Source organism: Triticum aestivum, chromosome 3A, assembly GCF_018294505.1.
Source record: "Triticum aestivum cultivar Chinese Spring chromosome 3A, IWGSC CS RefSeq v2.1, whole genome shotgun sequence".
Lineage (NCBI taxonomy): Eukaryota > Viridiplantae > Streptophyta > Magnoliopsida > Poales > Poaceae > Triticum > Triticum aestivum.
The window spans coordinates 121,045,393-121,069,624 of NC_057800.1; the positions used below are offsets into that span (position 1 = coordinate 121,045,393).

The following is a 24,232-nucleotide window of genomic DNA, read 5'->3' on the forward strand; positions in this document are numbered from 1 at the left end:
GCCCCACGGAGCTCCACCGATGTACTTTTTTTTGCCTATATATACTCTTATACCCTAAAAACATCAGTGGGAGCCATGAAACCACTTTTCCACCTCTGCAACCTTCTGTACCCGTGAGATCCCATCTGGGGCCTTTTCCGACGATCTGCTAAAGGGGGATTCGATCACGGAGGGCTTCTACATCAACACCATAGCCTCTCCGATGATGTGTGAGTAGTTTACCACAAACCTTCGGGTCCATAGTTATTAGCTAGATGGCTTCTTCTCTCCCTTTGGTTCTCAACACAAAGTTCTCCTCGATGTTCTTGGAGATCTATTCGATGTAATACTTTTTGCGGTGTGTTTGCCGAGATCCGATGAATTGTGGATTTATGATCAAGTTTATCTATGAATAATGTTTGGTTCTTCTCTGAATTCTTATATGCATGATTTGATATCTTTGCAAGTCTCTTCAAATTATCAGTTAAGTTTGGCCTACCAGATTGATCTTTCTTGCAATGGGAGAAGGGCTTAGCTTTGGGTTCAATCTTGCGGTGTCCTTTCCGAGTGACAGTAGGGGCAGCAAGGCACATATTGTATTGTTGCCATCGAGGATAAAAAGATGGGGTTTATATCATATTTCTTGAGTTTATCCCTCTACATCATGTCATCTTGCTTAATGCATTACTTTGCTCTTATGAACTTAATACTCTAGATGCATGCTGGATAGCGGTCGATGTGTGGAGTAATAATGGTAGATGCAGAATCGTTTCGGTCTACGTAACACGGACGTGATGCATATATTCATGATCATTGCCTAGATATTATCATAACTATGCGCTCTTCTATCAATTGCTCAGCAGTAATTTGTTCACCCATCGTAATACATGCTATCATGAGAGAAGTCACTAGTGAAACCTATGGCCCTCGGGTCTCTTTCTTATTATATTGCATCTCTTTTATTATCGCATCTCGTTTACTATTTTGCAATCTTTACTTTCCAATCTATACAACAAAAATACCAAAAATATTTATCTTACTATCTTTATCAGATATCACTTTTGCGAGTGACCGTGAAGGGATTGACAACCCCTTTATCACGTTGGTTGCGAGGTTCTTGATTGTTTGTGCAGATACTAGGTGACTTGCGTGTTATCTCCTACTGGATTGATACCTTGGTTTTCAAAAACTGAGGGAAATACTTACGCTACTTTGGTGCATCACCCTTTCCTCTTCAAGGAAAAACAATGCATGCTCAAGAGGTAGCAGCACCTAGTGGTGCATCAAGGACGTAATTCTTCTGTGCAGCAATGAGGATAATCCTCAAGTTACGGACCCAGTCCGTGTAGTTGCTACCATCATCTTTCAACTTAGCTTTCTCTAGGAAGCATCAGAATTCAAGGGAACGATAGCACGGGGCATTGATCTACAACATAGATATGCAAAAACTATCAGGACTAAGTTCATGATAAATTCAAGTTCAATTAATCATATTACTTAAGAACTCCCACTTAGATAGACATCCCTCGAGTCATCTAAATGATCACGTGATCCATACCAACTAAACCATGTCCAATCATCACGTGAGATGGAGTAGTTTTCAATGGTGAACATCTCTACTATATGATTCATGTTCGACCTTCCAGTCTCAGTGTTCCGAGGCCATGTCTGTACATGCTAGGCTCGTCGAGTTTAACCCGAGTATTCCGCACGTGCAAAACTGTCTTGCACCCATTGTATGTGAACGTAGAGCTTATCACAACCGATCATCACGTGGTGTCTCGACACGACGAACTGTCGCAATGGTGCATACTCAGGGAGAACACTTATACCTTGAAATTTTAGTGAGGGATCATCTTATAATGCTACCGCCGTACTAAGCAAAATAAGATGCATAAAAGATAAACATCACATGCAATCAAAATATGTGACATGATATGGCCATCATCATCTTGTGCCTTTGATCTCCATCTCCAAAGTATCGTCATGATCTCCATCGTCCCCGGCTTGACACCTTGATCTCCATCGTAGCGTCATTGTCGTCTGACCAACTATTGCTTCTACAACTATCGCTAACGTATAGTGATAAAGTAAAGCAATTACATGGCGATTGCATTTCATACAATAAAGCGACAACCATAGGGCTCCTGCCAGTTGCCGATAACTTTTACAGAACATGATCATCTCATACAATAACATATATCACATCATGTCTTGGCCATATCACATCACAACATTCCCAGCAAAAACAAGTTAGACATCCTCTATTTTGTTGTTGCAAGTTTTACGTGGCTGCTACGGGCTTCTAGTAAGAATCGTTCTTACCTACGTATCAAAACCACAATGATGTTCCGTCAAGTTTTCTATTTTAACCTTCAACAAGGAATGGCCGTAGTCAAATTTGATTCAACTAAAGTTGGAGAAACAGACACCGCCAGCCACCTTTATGCAAAACAAGTTGCATGCCTGCCGGTGGAACCGGTCTCATGAACGTGGTCATGTAAGGTTGGTCCGGGCCACTTCATCCAACAATACCATCAAATCAAAATAAGACGTTGGTGGTAAGCAGTATGACTATGATCGCCCACAACTCTTTGTGTTTTACTCGTGCATATCATCTACGCATAGACCTAGCTCTGATACCACTATTGGGGAAGTAGCATGCAATTTCAAAAAAATTCCTACGATCACGCAAGATCAATCTAGGAGATGCATAGCAACAAGAGGGGAAGAGTGTGTCCATGTACCGTCGTAGACCAAAAGCGGAAGCGTTAGTTTAACGTGGTTGATGTTGTCGAATGTCTTCTCGATTCAACCGATCAAGTACCGAACGTACGACACCTCCGAGTTCAGCACACGTTCAGCTCGATGACATCCCTCGAACTCTTGATCCAGCAAAGTGTTGAGGGAGAGTTTCGTCAGCACGATGGCGTGGTGATGGTGATGGTGATGTGAACTTCGCCTAAGCACTACGACAATATGACCGGAGGAGTAAACGGTGGAGGGGGCACCGCACACGGCTAAGAAACAATTGATGTACTTTGGGGTGCCCCCTGCCCCCGTATATAAAGGAGGAGAGGGGAGGAGGCCGGCCCTAGGGTGCGCCAAGTGGGGGGAAACCCACTAGGACTCCTAGTCCTAGTCGCCCCCTTCCCTCTTTCGAAGGGGGAAAGGGGAAGGAGAGTGAGAGGGAGAAGGAAAGGGGGGCTGCGCCCCCTCGCATTGTCCAATTCGGACTCCCATGGGGGAGGGGGCGCCACCCCTTGTGGGCTGCCCTCTCTCTCCCCTATGGCCCATGTTGGCCCATTACTTTCCTCGGGGGGTTCCGGTAACCCCTAGGTACTCTGATAAATATCCGAAACACTCCGAAACTATTCCGGTGTCCGGATACTATCATCCAATATATCAATCTTTACCTCTCGACCATTTTGAGACTCCTCGTCAAGTCCGTGATCTTATCCGGGATTTCGAACAATCTTCGGTCACCAAACCACATAACTCATAATACAAATCGCCATCGAACGTTAAGCGCACGGACCCTACGGGTTCGAGAACTATGTAGACATGACCGAGACACATCTCCGATCAATAACCAATAGCGAAACCTGGATGCTCATATTGGTTCCTACATATTCTACGAAGATCTTTATCGGTCAAACCGCAATGACAACATACGTCATTCCCTTTGTCATCGGTATGTTACTTGCCGGAGATTCGATCATCGGTATCCTCATACCTAGCTCCATCTCATTACCAACAAGTCTCTTTACTCATTTCGTAATGCATCATCCCGTAACTAACTCATTAGTCACATTGCTTGCAAGGCTTATCATGATGTGAATTACCGAGAGGGCCCAGAGATACCTCTCCGATACTCGGAGTGACAAATCCTAATCTTGATCTATACCAACCCAACAAACACCTTCGGAGACACCTGTAGAGCATCTTTATAATCGCCCAGTTACGTTGTGACGTTTGATAGCCCACAAAGTGTTCCTCCGGTATTCGGGAGTTGCATAATCTCATAGTCAAAAGAATATGCATAAGTCATGAAGAAAGCAATAGCAATAAAACTTAACGATCAGTATGCTAAGCTAACGGGTGGGTCTTGTCCATCATATCATTCTCCTAATGATGTAACCCCGTTCATCAAATGACAACACATATCTATGGTCAGGAAACTTAACCATCTTTGATTAACGAGCTAGTCAAGTAGAGGCATACTAGGGACACTTTGTTTTGTCTATGTATTCACACATGTATCAAGTTTCCGGTTAATACAATTCTAGCATGAATAATAAACATTTATCATGATATAAGGAAATATAAATAACAACTTTATTATTGCCTCTAGGGCATATTTCCTTCAGACGCGTGACACTATAATTCTACGTCTCAAAGAGCAACTCTAGTAGAGTTGCCAAAACCATACCCTCCAAAATCAATTTCAAGCTCACTCCAGGATCCGGAGGCAACATGCAAACTCAGATTCGACAAAACTCAATCTGCACAAATATCTTACAACAGGGGTCCATTGCTGAGCTGTGCCCGGGATGGCGGGAGCACCCACCATGACAGGCTATGACCGACCATGACCTCCTGATGGAGGCGCAACCTTCCGACTGCTGCTGGCACGGTCCATTGATCCGCCCGCAAGCAACGTGGAAGCGCGTGAGGCGGAGCTCCTCATGTTGTGGTCCACCACTGTAGCGCCTTCTTTGTTGTCTGCCACCCATCTCCTGAGCATCGCCATCGCCGCCGCCTTCGGCAAAACCATATGGACAAGGTCTTAGCGGTCGCTGACGATGGCATAGGTCAAGGCGAAGCTCCTCTTGGGATGTTTCGCGTCGAGCGCAGGTGGCCATGGGGTCGGAGCATCCTGAAATTTTCATCGCGCACTTTTTCGGCAGAAGGAGGGTGCTCCAAAAGAGGGCCTGAAAATTGCAAATGCGGAGGCTCGAGAGGCAAATATGGAGGGCGCTCCAGAATATATGGAAATAGCGATTGTTTTGACAATTTGGTTAGACTGCATTTTCACTCAGTAGCCTCCATATCGACGGTTATTATGGAGCAGGAGGGCACACAATGACTATGCTAGAGTTGCTCTATCATATAGACTTTTTGTGTGTATGCGCGTGTGGCGGCGGCCAGGATATCATATAGACTTTTTGAGTAATATAGTTCAGATGGAGATCCTCCACCACCTTGATTCGTTACAAATGAATACGGCAATGTAACTGTAACATTGCCAATAATTGGCAGTGTAGAGGCAAACATTGCTCGCTCACCATGGTCAATAATTTATCCATCAGAAATGAGTGCGAGATACATGCATCATCGGTCATCGCCCAACAGTTGAAGTGAAAGCACGCAGATATAAACATCCACATCTCAAACTTTTTCCACACTAAAAACTGGGGCAATCCTGAGTGGATACACATGGTAAGAAAGTAGTATATCTAGCAGTGGGAAATTGTGCACGGAGCATGGTGCTACCGATAATGAGCGAGCGGATCGAACTGCCAGGTCTACCCGGAGGATGTCCACATCATATTTGTCACAACTCCCCAACAATTCCGAGCTATCCAGTTTGATTTCTGCCGCGTTTGATTTGATCCTCCGGCCAGTCGCTTTACGTACTATGCACCTCGTGGCTTTCTGCCTTTTAACACCTTTGTGAGATATTAATGCCGGTCCACTGTGGCTGTACTGGGATTCGACCAAGATATTGATCAATTCTAATTCTTTTTTTCCGGGAAATTTGCAGAGTTCCTGGGTGTTAAATCAGGTTGAGTCACCGTTGAAATTCATATAGCTAGACCAATCGCTCGGTCGATCTTTTTAAACATTTCAACTAAGATTTCAGTCAGGTTGAGTCACCGTTGAAATTCATATAGCTAGACCAATCGCTCGTTCGTTTTTTTTAACATTTCAACTAAGATTTTAGTCAGGTTGAGTCCGACGGTCACATGGTTTGGTTCTTTGTGAGGAACCAGACCACAATGTTCAATTCTTAGACTTGATATTGATACTCTACTTTTTTAAATTTATTTAAGGATTTCTGCCTATGTTCATTTAGTGAAAGGAGACGCTGTATATGTAGTATTTTAAAAAGACCTTAACCAATATTTTGGCCAACTAAATTTTGATGGGATTAGCTTGGGCTCAAACGACCAAACACAACCCATATCTTGCGGCCAACACAATATGGCATCGCCTATTCCTTCTCCCCATTGCTTTTCACATAGTTATGTCTCCGGAGGAGGGACTTGTAGCACGCAGGGGTGGGGACACGCAGCCTCATTTTTCTTTTGGCTTTCTTGTGAATAAAAAATTCAAATTAAATTTGTATTTCTTGTGATGAGGGCTTCCAATGGAGATCTATTTTGAATATGTTTTAATGAGTTTTTAAATTTTTGTTGAATTTTAGCTACTGAAACTTGGTACGAGTGATCGACAAAATCGTAAGTTTCAGAAACCGTGGCCGACAAAATCATAAGTTTCAAAAACTAAAACTTAAAACTTGTTGTGTCCTTCTGTGGGATCCAACAACTTTGCGGATGACGAGGCAATCAGGTGGCTGGCACGGCTGGGCAAGTGCAACCCCCCTCCCCTCCGAGTTTCGGTCATGTCTCAGAGTAATTGGTGCCATATACTCGTATATGACGTCTAAAATACCTTATCACCACACCTGTCAACCTCTCGCTCCCTAGCTCATCGCCCCTCCTCCTTTGCCCGTTACAGTACAGGGAAGCGCAAGACCCTAACTAGCCACTATGATGCCTCTCTCGGAGCTCGCCGTTAGGAGATATTTTTTTTCGAAAAGGAGGCTTACCTCCGGCCTCTGCATCTCTTGATGCACACATCCATTTATTAATAAAGTTGCCCGGAGGTTCCAACAAGAAGTCTCAAAAATAAACAAAGGTCTTAGTAACGAAAGAAATGCCACAAGCGGCCCAAAAAATAAAATCACAACCGGCGCCCAAAGACTAGGAGACTAAACGCCTATTCTATTAGTGGATCGCCATCCAAACCGGTTGTATGTATCCCGTGCAACCATCTCCCATCGGATGCACCCAATATCCATATGCTCCCTGTGGTCCGCATGGCTGAGTAATGATCATGTACGAATCCAAGTAGACGCTCTGAAGATGACCTGCAAAAAATTAGTGATGGTTTGTCTGTTAAAGGCAACGTCATTGCGACAATTCCAGAAAGACCAAAGTAATGCACATGCTCCCACTCGGATATGTGCCGCAGACTTTGGCTCCACTCCAGCCAACCAGTTATCAAACAAATGTGATATCGTGAGAGGTGGAGTTATATTGAAATTAACGTGAATAGTTCGCCAAAGCAGTTTAGCAAGTGGACAATTGATAAATAGATGCTCTATGTGTTTCATCCTGATCACAAAAGCAACATCTTTTACTTCCTTCCTAGTTACGCTTAGCTAAATTATCTTTAGTGAGAATGACACCCTTATGCACGAACCACATAAAAACTTTTATCTTCAAGGGCACCTTAACTTTCCAAATATGCACCGTCCGTGGGATAGTCATGGTATTAATCAAGTTTGTGTACATGGATTTAACCGAGAAGACTCCTGACCTGGAGAGCTCCCATTGCAGAGTGTCTGGTACATCAGAAAGGTTAACCTCCATTAACATACGCACAAGATGTAACCATCTATCCCAACGCTCACCAATAACAGATCGCCTAAATTGTATGTTAAGAGGAACAGAGCCCATCATTGTAGCAACGGAAACCTCTTTCCGTTGTGCAATGTTGTAAAGGGATGGATACTGCAAGGCCAGTGGTGAGTCACCTAACCAAGTATCTTCCCAGAATCTAATTTCACGTCCATTCCCGACAATGAACTTAGTCCTGCTGAAGAAGGCTACCTTCGTCTTCATAACCCCTTTCCAGAACGGCGAGTCAGACGGTTTGGCCGTAACCTGGGAGTTTTGGCATAGAGATATTTGTTACGCAGAAGCTGAGCCCAAACTCCATCTGATTCTATCGATAAACGGTACAACCATTTGCTGAGTAAACACCTATTTTTCAACGCCAAATTTTCAATTCCCAAGCCTCCCTGATCCTTAGGTCTACAAATTACATCCCATTTTGCCAATCTATATTTATTTTTGTTCTCATCAATTTGCCAAAAGAATCTAGATCGATAGAAATCCAATCTTTTTCGTACCCCAACCGGGACTTCAAAAAAAGAGAGGAGGAACATGGGCATACTTGTGAGTACAGAATTAATAAGCACCAATCTTCCTCCATAAGACAAAAGTTTGCCCTTCCAGCAACCCAGTCTCTTTTCAAACCGATCCTCGATACATTTCCACTCTTTATTAGTGAGCTTGCGGTGATGAATCGGAATCCCTAAATACGTGAAGGGTAACGTGCCTAATTCACACCCGAACAACTGCTTGTAAGTTTCTTGTTCTTCTTTGGCGCGTCCAAAGCAAAACAACTCACTCTTATTAAAATTAATCTTCAACCCTGATAGCTGTTCGAAAAGGCAAAGCACTAACTTCATGTTTCTGGCCTTGACAAGGTCATGTTCCATGAAAATGATTGTATCATTGGCATATTGAAGAATGGATTCCCCACCCTCAACCAGATGTGGGATAAGACCACCTACTTGGTCGTCCTGTTTTGCTCTATTAACAAGAACAGCCAACATATCAACAACCACATTAAAAAGGATTGGAGACGTCGGATCTCCCTGTCTCAATCCTTTTAGCGTCTGGAAGTACTGACCAATATCGTCATTTACTTTGATGCCAACACTGCCACCTTGTACAAATGATTCGACCTGTTTCCTCCAAGCCTCATCGAATCCTTTCATACGCAAGGCCTGCTGTAAGAATAGCCATTTCACTTTATCGTATGCCTTTTCAAAATTCACTTTGAAGACCACCCCATCGAGTTTCTTCGAGTGAATTTCGTGCAAGGTCTCATGAAGAACGACCACTCCCTCGAGAATGTGTCATCCTGGCATGAAGGCAGTCTGGGTTGGCTGTACCATAGAATGGGCAATCTGAGTCAAACGGTATGTGCCAACCTTTGTGAAGATCTTGAAGCTCACATTGAGCAAACATATTGGCCTGAATTGCTCGATGCGAATCACTTCCGCCTTCTTCGGTAACAACGTGATAGTACCAAAGTTAAGCTTAAAAAGCTGAAGGTGGCCGATATATATATATATGGAGGGAGATAACAACTTGGACTAATGCATGAATCTCCACACAAAATCCTTTCTCAAGTAAAAGTTAGCAATTCTTAGTGGTTGTCCAATAAGATAGCTATGAGGGTTAATTAATTTTTTGTATACTATATAATAATTATAACAAAAAAATAACCCTTGTATTGCATTATATATTAAATATTTTTTCTTATAATTATTATATTATATTGTTTTTGTTATTCACAATTTTTTATTTTTGTTATCATAGTTTCTAAACTTTATCAAAAAATAATGTAAGTACTTCCTCCGTTCCTAAATATTTGTCTTTCTAAACATTTCAAATGGTTACAACATACGAATGCATGTAGACATATTTTAGAGTGTAAATTCATTCATTTTGCTTCGTATGTAGTCACTTGTTGAAATCTCTAGAAAGACAAATATTTGGGAACGGAGGGGGTATTATTTTTCTCTTTGGGAGACAGGTAATTCTTTTTTTTTTTTGCGAAAGGGAGACAGACAATGCTACAAAGACATAATGCGGCAGAGAGAGAGATGTACAGTACAAAAGGACACAATCCATTTGCATCATGGCGCGACACAGAAAAAAGATACACATCACTCTTTTTCCACGATCGTAGTTTGTTTGTGCGCCAACCTCATCCTACACGACATGTATGCATGTCGCTGTAACACCACTGCGGTCTGTGGTTCATGCATATGTGTATGCAGGTCCACGATATATTTGAGCTTTTAAATGAAAAGGGGAAAAGGGGCACATGAAAAGTTTCAGACTACTTTCAACTCTCGAAGAAAGCAACAGAATTGGATTATACCAGAAAGCCAAGGAGACTTTCTCTAGATATCCTTGCTTTAACTTCTGGCCAAATTCTTTTTTATGTTTGAGCTTCTGGTCTGGATATGTGGATCGCACTGCCTCAGCACCTGCGTGCTCAAGTCAAGTGTACCATGTGTTGACCTACTTTAAATGTATCAGAACAAATTTAGCAAGTGGAACCCGATCCTAGTAGGATCGTACAGAAATAAGAACAATTTGAACAAATTTTTTAAGACAAGCTTTTTCTTGACTTGGAAGTCGCACATTCTCCTACTGTGCATTTTTGGTTCCGGCCTTTAAATAAACCGCTTGAGGGCATATTTCTTTTCAGCATATTCCCTCAACTGACCTTTGTCCTTTAATAAACAAATTAAAGGGCATTTGTCCACCAACCTTTATATTTAGACGAAGGGAGGGAAATTGTATAGTGCACTCTACCCCTAAACATTTTGACGACATCAGTATTTTTCCGAGGTTAAACATCGCGCCACCCCTGCTAAATCCAACGTCATTGTCTCTTCGAATGGCAGCTTTTTGCACTAGTTATATTCTTTACCCATATCACTAGAGTACATATTTTTAGTTCGTAATGAAAGAATGGCACTTGGTCCACATAGTTCTTATCATCTAACTTATATAGTGTCGAAGGTGTTTTGCAAAGTATCCTAACAGTAGTGCAGTAACGTAGTGGTTTTGTGTGAGCGGGAAGTAACGTCAAGTTATCAGATGGACATAACAAGACGATTTTACCAAGCTTCAGGCCTTGCGATGCCAGTAACAACCCTAGCTTGCCTGTTTAGAATTATAGCGAGTACAATATGGGGATCCAGCTAGTTGTACACTAAGTCACTGGGATATTCGGTGGCCGATCTCGATGAGACGTCCAAGATCCAATCTAATAATAGGTCTAAATTAGGGCTTTGCTTATGTCTTGGTTGTTGAAGTAGAAGTTGTCTGCCTCTAGTCTTGATACCCATGTACTTATATTCGTGCTGAGGAATAGTTGGGTGTCTTTCTTCTTGGGTCTCCTGCTCGCGAATGATTTAGTCCTTCCTTACGTGGCTTCACCTGCCTCCTTTTAAAGAGCCCGGGGATGCTCGCCTTGCACCATTCCTTGTCCGTCTTGGACTCTTGACGAGATCAGTTACGAGGTTTGCAAAAGGTTCTTCGAGACTCGTGCACTGCCAGATGTGGGTGTGATCCCACCTTTCACTGACATATCTACTTTTTTGTATATTACCATGCCATTGAATAGTCTTTCATAAAGTAAAAACAATCCATAATGTACGAAAAGTCAAGCCATCTTAGAAATTATGCAAATTCTATGACATAAGCACTAAACTTTTAACATATAAACCATATAAAAAATATCTAGAACATACTTATCATGTTCCAACTCTCTAGAAAATTTGAGTGCAAAACATGGAGTTCGGTTTAGTGTTTCTACAAATATTTACATTAACAAGATATACGTGAAGCACACAAAGTAAACAAATAATGACTTGATGACGTGATGATTGAATTTGTTCAAATGGGAAAAATGCTGCTCTAGGAATTAAAACATAATGAATTGATGAATATAAAAGGTTTCTATAATTCATACTGATATGTTGAGAAAGAAGTGAGAGGCCTTGGGAATCCTCAAGGTTTGCCTTTTGAATCTTCTTAGAAATAAAATTGGGATACCTTGGGCATTCCCAAGCTTGATTCTTTACTCATATTGGTACCTTCCTGTGTCAGCTATAGCTCCTTTAAATCGAAAAACTTTCATGCACACAAAACTTAAATGAACTTATGGGATTGTTAGTCCATCAAATAATTACTAAAGGGTCTACTTGGCATATATAAATAATGGAAAATTCATTTATGAAGAGCTACAATAGGCAACACAATACAAGGATCTCTCGTGACCAAGAAGAATCCCAACACCATGTATACAAAGCTATAGTATAAGAAAAACATCAATATGTCAAAACAGACCAACAAGTAGAAATGTAATTATGATCTGAAAACCTGTAACTTGAAAAATTCCGCCAACATTAGAAAAATTGAAGACTTATACTGGCCCATTATGCGAATTTTCGTGATTGATCGCACTCCGGTACAGAGAAGTGAATTTTGCAATGAAAACAAAACTACAATGTTTTGCAACAATTACATGCAACTAAATACGCTGAAGAAAATTCTTAAAACTTCATTAAATAAATAAATAAAAACTTCATGGTCACATAATATATACTATATGGTGAAACAAAAAAATAAAAAATAAAAAAGATAACTATGGGGTGCCTCTCACAAGCACTTTCTTAATGCAGTCTGGCTAGGCATCGATAATTTTGATGGCTTTCAAGTTTGCCATCACACTTCCTTTGACCAATGAAATTTTAATGACTTATAGTTACTAAACAATGGTACTTTCCTAGTAAAACGTTCCAAACGTTCTCACAGGGAACTGGAATTTTATTATTCTTTCATTCATATTTATAATTCCAACAGTTCTCTGGGAAAGGGCCTGCCCAAGATAATTGGGCATGCAGATTGGCATCATGATAAAGTATATAGGCACATAATTCTTGTTGGACACAATTAAAGCGTCATATATATTCCCCCACATGATTTTTGATAGTGTTGTAAATCACAAGAACATAATGGTTTAAGTCCTAACAATTGATATAATGATTTTTGCATTAAAAAAAGAAATCTTCACAAATTTCCAAGAAATGGTCAATTTTTTATTTTTATTGGATCTGCCACTACATTTAGTTCTTAAAAGTTCACGCAACCTATTAGTTGCCTACACTCAGCAGCTCAAGTGGTAAGGAACATCGGATCTCCAACGTGGGGTTGTGATATCGATTCCCAAAGGAATGTAGTTTTGCGGGGCTTTAGTAGTCGCATTCAAAGAGCTGGCATTTTGACGCTCGTGAGCATGGGAGTGACTATGTCTCGCTCATAGCGAGATAGAGCGTCAGCTCATGCGAAACCACGTGGTAATGGGCTGGCCCAGTTACTCTGTTTGTTCATTTCGGTTTTCGTTCATTCGCTTCCCTAGTTCGTTCCTCAATTTAATTTTTTCTTTTCTTTTAATTTTTTTCTTATTTATATTAAAAAAACTCAAATACATATATTCAGAAAAAATACTTATATTTAAAAAATGTTTGTGCACGGTTAAAAAATGTGATTCAAAAAGAGCGTCTTGCTCTCGAAGAGGGGACAACTACCAGTACTTCAGGGAATGACCAACAGATGTGGAAGGCACTTTGGAAGTTGAATGTGACGCCAAAAGTACGAGTGTTCTGATGGCGAGTTTTGCGAGGAATCCTACCTGATGAATACACTCTAAACCAACAACAGATTGCACAAATAAGCAGATGCAAAATCTTCTTAGCTATGGACGAAGATTTACAACACGTGTTAATGTTGTGTTCCCATGCAAGATGTTTCTGGGTATAAGCTCATGCGTGGTTTGATATTCGGCTGCCCAAGCTACATCCTAACTCGTGGGCGAGAGAGATTTTATGTCACCCAATGGTAGATGACAAGGACCGACAAAAATATCATTTCCATTATATGGTCTATATGGCATTCACGAAACAGATTAAAGCATGACCAGGACGGACTCGATGCTGTGATTTGGCTGCATTCTATCAGGGAGTCTTTAGCTCTGTTGGAGTTGCCGCATAGTGCAACAAAAGTTCTTCCAGGATACAGTTGGAGGCTGCCGGATCAGGGTATTGTCAAGATCACAACGGACAGGGCAATCAACTTCAACGAAAATTGTAGTGGCGTGGCTGGCATTGCTCGCTCGAGTACTACATTCCTTGGAGTGTGGTGTAAACCTTACTTGGGGATCTCTGATCCATTCATAGCGGAGGCATTGGCAATGCTTGAGGGTGCTCGTTTCGCAAGTCTTCGAGGATTCACGCATGTGATCATGGAGAATGGATTGCCTGGAATTGATGCAACTCTGGAATACTCGCCATAATTCTGGTTCAGTTTTGGCTCCTATATTAGTTGAGATTGGAGAGCTAGTTGACAAATTTTTGTTATTTGATGTATTTCTTGTAAATCGGTCGGAAAATGTTCCTTCACATCTTTGTGCCAAGCATGCTTGCACACTGAATGTGACCGATTGCTGGATTGATATGATTCCTAGCTTCCTAGTGACGAACCTGATGGCTGTTTGTCCTAGGTCCGCCTTGAGTTAATAAAAGCTCTCTGAATTGCTGCAAAAAAAACTTTAGTAAAAAGTTGATAGCATTTTAAAAACAATTCAAGACATATTTGAAAAAAAAATATGTTAACACATATTTGAACGACAATGTTCAAAAGCATGTGTTTAATAATTATGCCTTTGAAAAATGTTAAACATGTATAAAAAATGTCTGTAGCGTATATGAAAAATGTACAACGTTTATGAAGACAAGTAGACATCAAATCGTACATATGAAAAAAAAATGTTAATCATATATTTACAAAATGTTAAATCTGTATAAAAAAGTTACAAAATGTTAATCATATATTGTCGTTTCTTTCTTGTTTGGTTCTTTGTTCATCCATTTTTTAAATATGTGAAATATTACAAATACATGTTTTCCAAAAATTAATTTAATTCATGTTTTGCAATTTTAATACAATTTTGAAAATTTTATTAGAGTTTAAGATTTTTCACACAATTTGGAAAACAAAGTCCATACCATTCAGAACTATTTCATGATATTTTCAAAAAGTGCATGCATCTCAATAAATATCTGTACATTTTAAAGAAAATATGCGTGATTCGTAAGATTCACAAATGTTTGTGACATTTGAAGAAAATAAGCGTTTCAAAAATATGTCCGTGACATTTTGAGTAACTGATTATACGATGAATAAAAATGCTCACGTAATTTTTTTTCAAATGCATCATACCACTGAAAAAATTTCAACATATCTTTGGAAAAAAGTTTAACATGTATTTAAAAATGCTCGAACATGCATTTGAAAAATAAATTCATCAGCTAACTGAAAAATAATCTACGTGTATAAAAAAATGATTCAAGTCTATACAAAATGGTTCGCGTGTATTTGAGAAAAATGTCCATCGTGTATTTTCAAAAAACATTTTAGGTGTGTCTAAGAATGTTTCACATGTATTCAATAAATGTTCAACGTCTATCCCAAAAAATGTTCAACGGGTATTTGAAAAATAATTTTTATCTGTTAAAAATACATTAAAACATTTATTTCAAAAATATATTTATCATCCATTAAAAATGTTTAACATATGTACAAAATGGAAAATATGTATACCAGAAAAAAACAGGGTGTATAAAATTAGTTCACATGTATTTGAAAAAAAAAGAGAGGAAACAGATGAAAAAGAAAAGGAAAGCAAAAAGGAAAAAGTGCGATGGAAACTGTATAACCGGGTATAAAAAATGTTCACAGTGTTTAAAAAAATGTTTGGGGATTGTTAAATTTTTGTTCTCACGGTTTGGAAAAATGTTTGTATTGCTCAGAAAATTGTTTCACGCCTACTAAAAAATGTTCAACATATATTTACAAAATATTGAACGTGTATTTGATTTTTTGAACAAGTATTTGAAAAGTATTCGATGGTGAATTTGAGTCATGTAAGTGAAAAATGTTCAGTGCGGATAAAAAAAGGTTCAACATGTATACAAGAAATATAAAGCGTGTATTTGATAAATATTCAACCTATATATGAAGAAATATTCGTCATGCATTTTGTAAAAAATATTCAATGTGCATCTAAAAAAATGTTTCGCAAGTATTAAAAAAATTGTTCAATATGCGCTTAAAAATTTAGCAACTATAGAAAAAGAGGAACACATGTATTTAAAAAGAATATGCTTGATGTATTTGTAAAAATATCAACGTGTATCAAAAAACTATTCAGCGGGTGTACAAAAATGTATGGCGGTATTAATTTTTTTTGACATATTTAAAGATAACAATAAGAATAAAAATAAAATAAAAAACAAACCAAAAATAAAAAATGAAAGAAAACCAATAAAAACACATAAAAAGAAGATTAAAAACCGTTTGGAACCTTCCAGAAACTGCGAAAACTGGTGGAAGATTCCACAAACAAGCCTGCCTAAACCGCTTGGTAACACACTGATCGGGGCCGGCCAACCTCGTTGGTCCTGTAGGCGAGATGGATGACTCTCTCGCAATAAGCGTTTTTTAAGGTTTCTCTCTCGCAATAAGTGAGATATAGACCTGGCAACTGCTGTTTAACATTCGCAATAGCATCACCGCTACAAATGTGTGATAGAGAACATGCACGGTGATGCATCTCCCATTAAATTGCTTTCAAAATTAAAGGACATATTATTATTATTTTTAAATAAAAGGCACTCAAATGACATTTTGGGTCTTGTTAATGTTTTAAAAAAGCCAACACAATGAATAGACAAGTGGATGCAGAACAACTAGTAAAAGTAAAATTACTTTGTAAATCACCCTAGCATTTTTTTCTCTGATTATACATCTCCCATCGGAGATTAAATATTGCATTGAACCAACGGTAAAGGAAAGAGACAGCAAAGATAAAGGAAAGAGACACCTGCAAACGCCCTCACTATAGCAGTTTGAAGACTGCAATAGCTACTCGTCCTTCAAAACTAGATCTATAAATCACTGAAGTAGCATCGATTGAAGCATCACCACACGCAATACATGTCTGCAATTCATTAGTGTCAGTTCAGAGGGTTGGAGAACCGAATCATGCCACAAAACAACACAAAAGAAGATGTTAAAGTCGCCGCACTAGTAGCCAGCCAATAACTCCCTTTAAAAGACAAACCAGCTGCCAATATCTAAAGGGAACCAACAGATCTGAAGACACAAACTCTCACATGCCTTTCGTCAAAGCTGGATCAGACATCGTCGAGATGGGGAAGAGATCTTAAATATATTATTCCAACATGCTGTCATTGCCACCATCTCGTCGATGTCATCAGAGAAACAACGAAGAAAAAAAACGAGACGGACAAAGCCCCATTTCTCTAGCCAACAACGAGGCTGCCGGACAGGGAAGATCAGGAGTGGGGACCAAGGCGGCGACGTTTAGGGATGTTTTGGTGGCCACGGCTAGGGTTGGGAGTATTGTCTCCGTTTATGTGGAAGAAAATAGAGTATTGTTTCGCCTTATTAGATATAAAACGATTAACATAACCAGTTGAGATGTACATGTGTTCCGTCTTCCAAAAACCCCGAAACAATTCGTGCTCAAACATACACACACACACCCCTTACTCATAGACAAGCAGATCCGTGCATGCAGCTTTATTTTGCGGGACATGCAAGCACATCACGCACGATGAGACGGCGACAGCAGTAGTTCGTGTTAGCAAGGGCGAGACCGGATCACCACTCCATTCACTGTTTCTGCTGCGGCTGCGGCAGGGCGGAGGTGTCGAAGGACCGCCTCCTGACGAGCAGGCATGTCACCTTGGCGGACGGCTGCTGCGAGTGCGTGTCGTCGAGCGTGCACAGCACGAGGTCCGGCCGGTGCAGCGACAGCGGCAGCCGGTCCTCGCCGACGACCAGCGCGGTGGCGTCCAGGAGCACGTGCCAGCCGTTGCGGTGCGCCTCGGAGACCCAGTGCATGGAGTAGCGCGGCGGTGGCGGGGCGATTCCGTCGTCGGTGGCGGGGGCTGCGGCGGAGACGGCTGGGTAGGCGAAGAGGCCCTTGTGCGTGAGTTTTGACTTGCGGCGGAAGTACTGGCTGAGCTGTGAGCCCTTGATGCGGAGATCCAGCCACGACTCCGGCGCCGCGATGACCTTGGCCTCCTTGTACGCCGCAAATGCGTGGATGCAGTCGCGGTCGTCGGCTAGGATTGACATGTAGTAGTTGCTCCGGAAGAAGGGGTAGCTCTCGCCTATCTGCGTACAAAGTTTCAGGTGGATCCAATTATATACTCCCTCCATTCTAATGATTAAGGCACACTCATATTTCGAAATTCAGTTTTGACCATCAATTAGACCAATAATAACATATAAGTTACGTGACTTAAAAGTACACAATTGAGAACTTTTTTTGAATACAAATTCAAGGATTCAATGGTATATGTATTTGTCACACATAACTCATAATTTATTGGGTAAATTCATTGGTAAATTAGATCTTAAATGAGTGCGACTTATTTATTTGAATGAAGGCAGTAAATACTTACTAGGCTTTACTATGAGCATAAAGACACATTGCAAGTGAAGACAAACAAAAGGTACTTGGACATTTAGGCCCTTTTTGGCTTGCAGGAATTTTATAGGATGTTGTAGATTCTCATAATAAAACATACTCTGTTGCCACTCAAAAAAATTCCAGGGTTGCTGATTTATATATAGCCCTACATTATCGGCATCTTTCCTGAAGATGCTCCTCGTGGCCGTATGTGCATTTGGTATGTCTTTTGGATTTGTGTCACCATCTATTATGTAATCGTTTGAATAAATCACATGATAACTTTAAAATATGATGTACAGGCCGGGTTTTTAATTTTTGCATCGAAATTGGAAGCTTCATTAATCAACTAACATTTGGTTACAATCTGCTCAAAGGCAAACTAGAAAACTAGGACTCTCTTCAAGCCAGCAAAGGCCGGGGTTCTCAACCTTCTTTAGGATATGAAAAAAAAACCCAGTTAACCGTCATATGTAAAAGCAATGAAGTTTAGAGAGAGTAGTTCAAGGACCTCTATTAATTTATCTACTCCTTCTGTAAAGAAAGATAAGAATTTTCTAGATCACTATTACTTTGGCTCTGCCTGAGGGTTATTTTCTTGCCTTGTTTCTGATAAAAATGGGGCGGAGGGATACCCTTTTCTTTAAAAAGAAGAGGAAGTTGCAACTGAACCTACCAGCATCATGGCGTCCTTGGGCGTGGCGGCGAAGAGCACGAGGTACTCATCGTCGGTGAGTCCGCAGTGCCGGAGCACCCTGTTCCTGGCCTGGATCTCCGGTATGGAGATGAAGCTCCCCGTGAAGGAAGACTTCTTGGTCAGGATGTCCAGCAGACGCGACGGCTCCAACCTGACCATGTCGATGTCAGGCCTCGCCGACGACGGGGACCCCGTCGGCGACGGCCTCCGCCGCTCGCCGGATCCGCCCTCGGGCGAGGCAGACATGCTGCCGGTGCTATAGTAGGTGGAGTAGAGGTCGTCCTTGTCACAGCTTTCCTCCTCAATGAGTCCGTGAGAGTACTGCGGGTACTTGGCCATCACGTACTGCTCCACGTAGAGCCGCTCGCTGGGCGTGATCGGCCCCGACCACCGCAGGTCGAGGCCGTGCAGCGTCGAGATTGCCTCCGCCACGATGTGCGGCGGGATGTACTCCCGTGGGCACACTTTCTGCAAATTGAGGGCCAAAATATTTCTCTGAATCATGCATCTGTTCATAAAACAACTTTGTTGATTCTAAGACGAGAAACTAATCCAAGTTACCTTGACAACCATGCTGTTTGGCCTAGAAGTGCTAGACGTCGGAGGTTTGGACATCGAGGCACGAACTCCTCCAAATTCTCCACCGGGTAGGCTCTAAATTGGTGAACATAAATCGACTTGTCAACACTATTTTTGTTTTGTGACAAGTACCAAAACTTCAAAAATTAGCATTTTAATTTTGACAAGACAAAGATAGATCGATTGCCAGCAGCCAGCTTGAACAAAATCATACCTTGTGCTCCATGTGGAGGTGAACCTCATCCATCTTTCCACACATGCTGTGTGTTCTTGGTCTGATGGTCTAGAAAGGCAACCAAGTGGCAACTAGCTATATGACTGTGGGAGTGCAAGGTGAAGTCAAGTAAGTACAAGGTCGTGATGCAGAGGGATATGTAGCAAGAAAGGTCGCCTCGGTTTAGATGTTGGATCCCTGCCTTGGTTGCTTCTGAGTTTGGTTCCGAAGGAAGAAGGAAGAAATGGCTCTTTATTTTATGCGCGTGTCACCCCGGTTGTGCACTAGTAGTTGAACATATAACAAATATGGATGTCCCTCTCATGGGAGCATAAACAAATTTTGCTGACAAGAAATCCCTAGTTGTTTTATGTGACGCGCAACGACAGCTATTTTGTTAATTGGTTGATTAACTAAATTTTTTTTGAGGATCGGTTGATTAACTAATTGATTAGTATGGGTCCATGGAACCCAGCTAAAGGTATATGCCGTGCTCATCCCTCCATTATTGGCCGCTTGGTCTTTCTTAGTCTGTAAAAGTGTTTTTTCAACAGCGAGTTCTGCTACGATGATTCTTGTCTGACGTGTGCGGTGCCGGATGCAACACCTACACCGTCCAACTTACTTGGCCAGCGTTATGTGTCCGTTCGATCAGAGTATGGTGTGTACGTTGTGTACAGAAAATGTCCCATTTCGTTCAACGGCATACTTAACTATCAACAAATTTAAAAGTGCTAGGTAGCGTGCTGCACCATGCAAAGTATATTGACTTAGTCTAGCGGTATAGTGGACGCAACAATTCAGTGCTCGAGCTCACATGCTCCCGAAATTGCTGGTGTTGGTTCCTGACTTGGGTTTTGCAGAAATCGATGGAAGCAGCGAAAATATAGGATACATCAACGTATACAGTATCAAACAGTGCGACTGAGTGAGCCCAGAACGTAAGACGTTCGTCTGTGTGCTGATCTTGCTGGTCTGTGGACCTCGATTGTTTGGGCTGAGCTGTGAAACAGGTTGTTAACCTGAGCCCACTCATATGTGAGAAGGTGTGTCGGTCAGACGATCACCCTCAAACCCCAACCCTAACCTAGGAGGATCTCGAAACCTACAGCCGGCACAGACGGCTTCCCCCATCCCCCAAGGTTGCGGTTGCCCCGCCGCATCAGGGGGAGCACCACGCTTGTTGTGCTCCATCAAATCATCATGTCCACCACCCTTATCCTTATCCCCATCAGCCATATCATCGTCCTCAGGTTTGTGGTCCTCATCCTGGAACAGAAAACCCTCAACCTCTAATCTCAGTTCATACCCAGCACTCTTGTATTACCAAGGCACAAACTCTCATAGTGCATCAATGTTGGTCACACCTACAAGTAACCGAGATATCCCATGCCTCCTCATAAACAACATGTCGACCTTCTCAGTCCTACTAACCAAAGATCCAAAGCTCCAAGTCTCCATGAAATCATTAAGAGGCTTTGAGGGAGCCCCATGGAACCTGATCCAAACCTCCCGCAGGGGTGTCCCCTCTGGCTCCTGGTTCGACCACTCGTCAAACTCCAAGAAACATGTGTTGTCTGGTACCCTGGAAATACCAAACAACATGAGGTGAGCAAGATCCTCCTTCCTCGAAAAATCTACATTATACACATTTTCCTCTAACCGCACTAGAGTCCAATGAAAGTCCACCGACATAGGCCTCTTAGAATGATGCGTCACATGTTCCTCTGTTAATGAACTTCCTGTGACCCGCACCAGCCCAGTCTTGGCGCTCTCAAGCCGAGGTATGCTAAAGTTAGAGCACTGGGTCTCAAGGAATAACAATTTATCATCACAAACACTGGAGACCATGACCACCGTCTTAGGCATAGATAGAAATGGACGTCCATCCATAGCATGACTCGACTTCAAGTAGTTATCCTATAAAAATATGATACAATCTACCACGAAGTGCTGACCCCACCACACCAGTAGCAATAAGATTTCTCTGTCTTCCTTGCCCCTTTACTAGCATGATCAACTTGAGAAGTGTCCCTCGTGTTTCCATGCACACAAGCCGAAGCAACAATCCCCTCCAATGGCATCCCGACCAACGCAGAGAACGCTGCCAGCGCCGCATCAGGTAGTCATAGTGGAGAGTAACTTAGACTAGAATATGCATATGTTATTAGTCTATGTTACTACCTTCATAGTGGGTAGTGTTATACATGTGGTAACAAAGATGTCTCCATTTATTACTCTCATTTTGCATTGAGAAGCGCCATGTGATGGTAACATATTATGTTACTCTATTTGCCTCTCTCCTCATTAACTACTTGGCACCTCACCAACTTTTGCTTATGTGGCATCTATGTTACTACCTATATATGTTACTCCCACTATGACCAGCCTCAAGAAGGGCCAACACCGGTGCCTGAATAGCCGGGGTCGACTACGCCAACTCAGCTGCGACAGGTACCACCACAGACCTACACTAGTAGAAAACAGGGCTTTGGTCCAGGCCGGGTCAGCCCATTAGTCCCGGTTCAGTCCAGAACCGGGACCAATGTGGGCATTGGTCCCGGTTCATCTGGACCTTTTGGTCCCGGTTGGTGGGATGAACTGGGACCAATGGGCCTTGCTCTTGGCCCACCACCATTGGTCCCGGTTGGTGGCTTGAACCGGGACCAAAGGCTCCCCTTTAGTCCCGGCTCATGTCACCAATCGGGACCAATGAGGTGCCTATATATACCCCTCGCTCGCGAGCAGAGCACCCCAGTGCTCTGTTTTTCTCTGGCCGAGGGGGAGAGGGCTTGGTGGTGCTCTAGCTCACCTCCTATGCACACAAGGTGTCCGATGGAATGCCCGAGCCACACTACTTAAGCTTTCTCCTCTCCAAGCTCGACCTCCAAACTCCATTTTCCATAATATTTGTCTAGGTTTAGCGGTCCGTCACGCCCCGTCCCAGTCTTCACCACCGTCGATCACCCGCGCCGAGCTCATCGCCGGCACCACCATGGTGAGCCCCTTGTTCTTATCTTCTTTCTGAAAGAAAAAATATTCTTACTTGTATGTTTACATAGATACTTGTGTTATTTTCTTACTTTTATTATTGCATCTTATATAGTGCGATGGTTTTGGTATCCGCCCCCGTCGGCCCTCGTCCTGTCTATGATTCGGATGTGGTATATATATTATCTTTATAACTATTGGTTCATTTATTGTTTATGAAAATTATGCCGACCAACGTGACATAGATTTTATTTATGTAGGATGTATGTGAATCGGAAATGCCAACCGACCCTATTGTCGAGAGGTTAAATTTAGTTGAAGAAGAAAACAATTTGTTGAAGGAAAAAATAAAAAAAATTGAGGAGGAGAAGATGATATTGGAGTTGCATGTTGCGGATGTCGTCGATGATCACAAGATCAAGATGGATGCAATGCGCTTGAAGATTAGAAAGATTAGAAAATATGCCATTCATACCGAGGCTTGGTATCATTATGCCATTGGATCAATTGTTACCTTGGTTGCGATTATGATCGCATTTGTTTTCACATTGAAATGTTTTACATAGTTTCAATGTATGGTTTAATTAATTAGATGCTCTGGAGAGCTATATGTTGTTAGATGAGAACTATGTATGCACTTTGGTTTTAATGTGATGATGAACTTCTATTAATTTGGACACTTAATTATATATAATGCACGCAGATGAACCGGCAATGGATGTACGGTGACAGACACACCCGCGAGTACATTAAGGGCGTGCATGAGTTTCTCGATGCGGCTGAGGCAAACAAGCAGAATGGTTTTATGTGTTGTCCATGCACTGAATGTGGGAATACGAGGTCTTACTCTAACCGGAAAGTCCTTCACTCCCACCTGCTTTACAAGGGTTTCATGCTACACTGTAATGTTTGGACGAGGCACGGAGAAATAGGGGTTATGATAGAAGACGGCGAAGAAGAAGAGTACGATGACAACTATGTGCCCCCTGAATACAGTGATGCTGCAACGAGGGGAGCTGATGAAGATCAGGAGGAACCAGACGATGTGCCCAATGATGCTGCAACGGGTGAAGCTGCTGAAGATCAAGAGGAATCAGACGATGTGCCCGATGATGATGATCTCCGCCGGGTCATTGTCGATGCAAGGACGCAATGCGAAAGTCAAAAGGGGAAGCTGAAGTTCGATCGCATGTTAGAGGATCACAAAAAAGGGTTATACCCCAATTGCGAAGATGGCAACACAAAGCTCGGTACCGTACTGGAATTGCTGCAGTGGAAGGCAGAGAATGCTGTGGCTGACAAAGGATTTGAGAAGCTACTAAAAATATTGAAGAAGAAGCTTCCAAAGGATAACGAATTGCCCGACAGTACATACGCAGCAAAGAAGGTCGTATGCCCTCTAGGATTGGAGGTGGAGAAGATACATGCATGCCCTAATGACTACATCCTCTACCGCGATGCATACAAGGATCTAAACGCATGCCCGGTATGCGGTGCATTGCGGTATAAGATCAGACGAGATGACCCTGGTGATGTTGACGGCG

The 24,232-nt window shown here is 41.9% G+C and overlaps 1 protein-coding gene across 2 annotated transcripts; it reads right to left on the reverse strand.

Moving 5' to 3' along the window:
- Nucleotides 1–17,180: 17,180 nt before the first annotated feature.
- LOC123058096 (uncharacterized) lies at nt 17,181–19,898 on the reverse strand. 2 transcript variants are annotated; one of them, XM_044480919.1, is made up of 4 exons: nt 19,698–19,898; nt 19,466–19,558; nt 18,884–19,372; nt 17,181–17,909 (listed from the first exon to the last, which is right to left on the reverse strand). In XM_044480919.1, the coding sequence occupies exons 1-4, from the start codon at nt 19,740–19,742 to the stop codon at nt 17,403–17,405; spliced, it is 1,134 nt and encodes a 377-aa protein (XP_044336854.1). In that variant the 5' UTR covers nt 19,743–19,898; the 3' UTR covers nt 17,181–17,402. The 2 variants fall into 2 exon arrangements, with proteins under 2 accessions (XP_044336854.1, XP_044336856.1); XM_044480921.1 differs by having other exon boundaries at nt 19,466–19,591.
- Between the last annotated feature and the right edge of the window lie 4,334 nt (nt 19,899–24,232).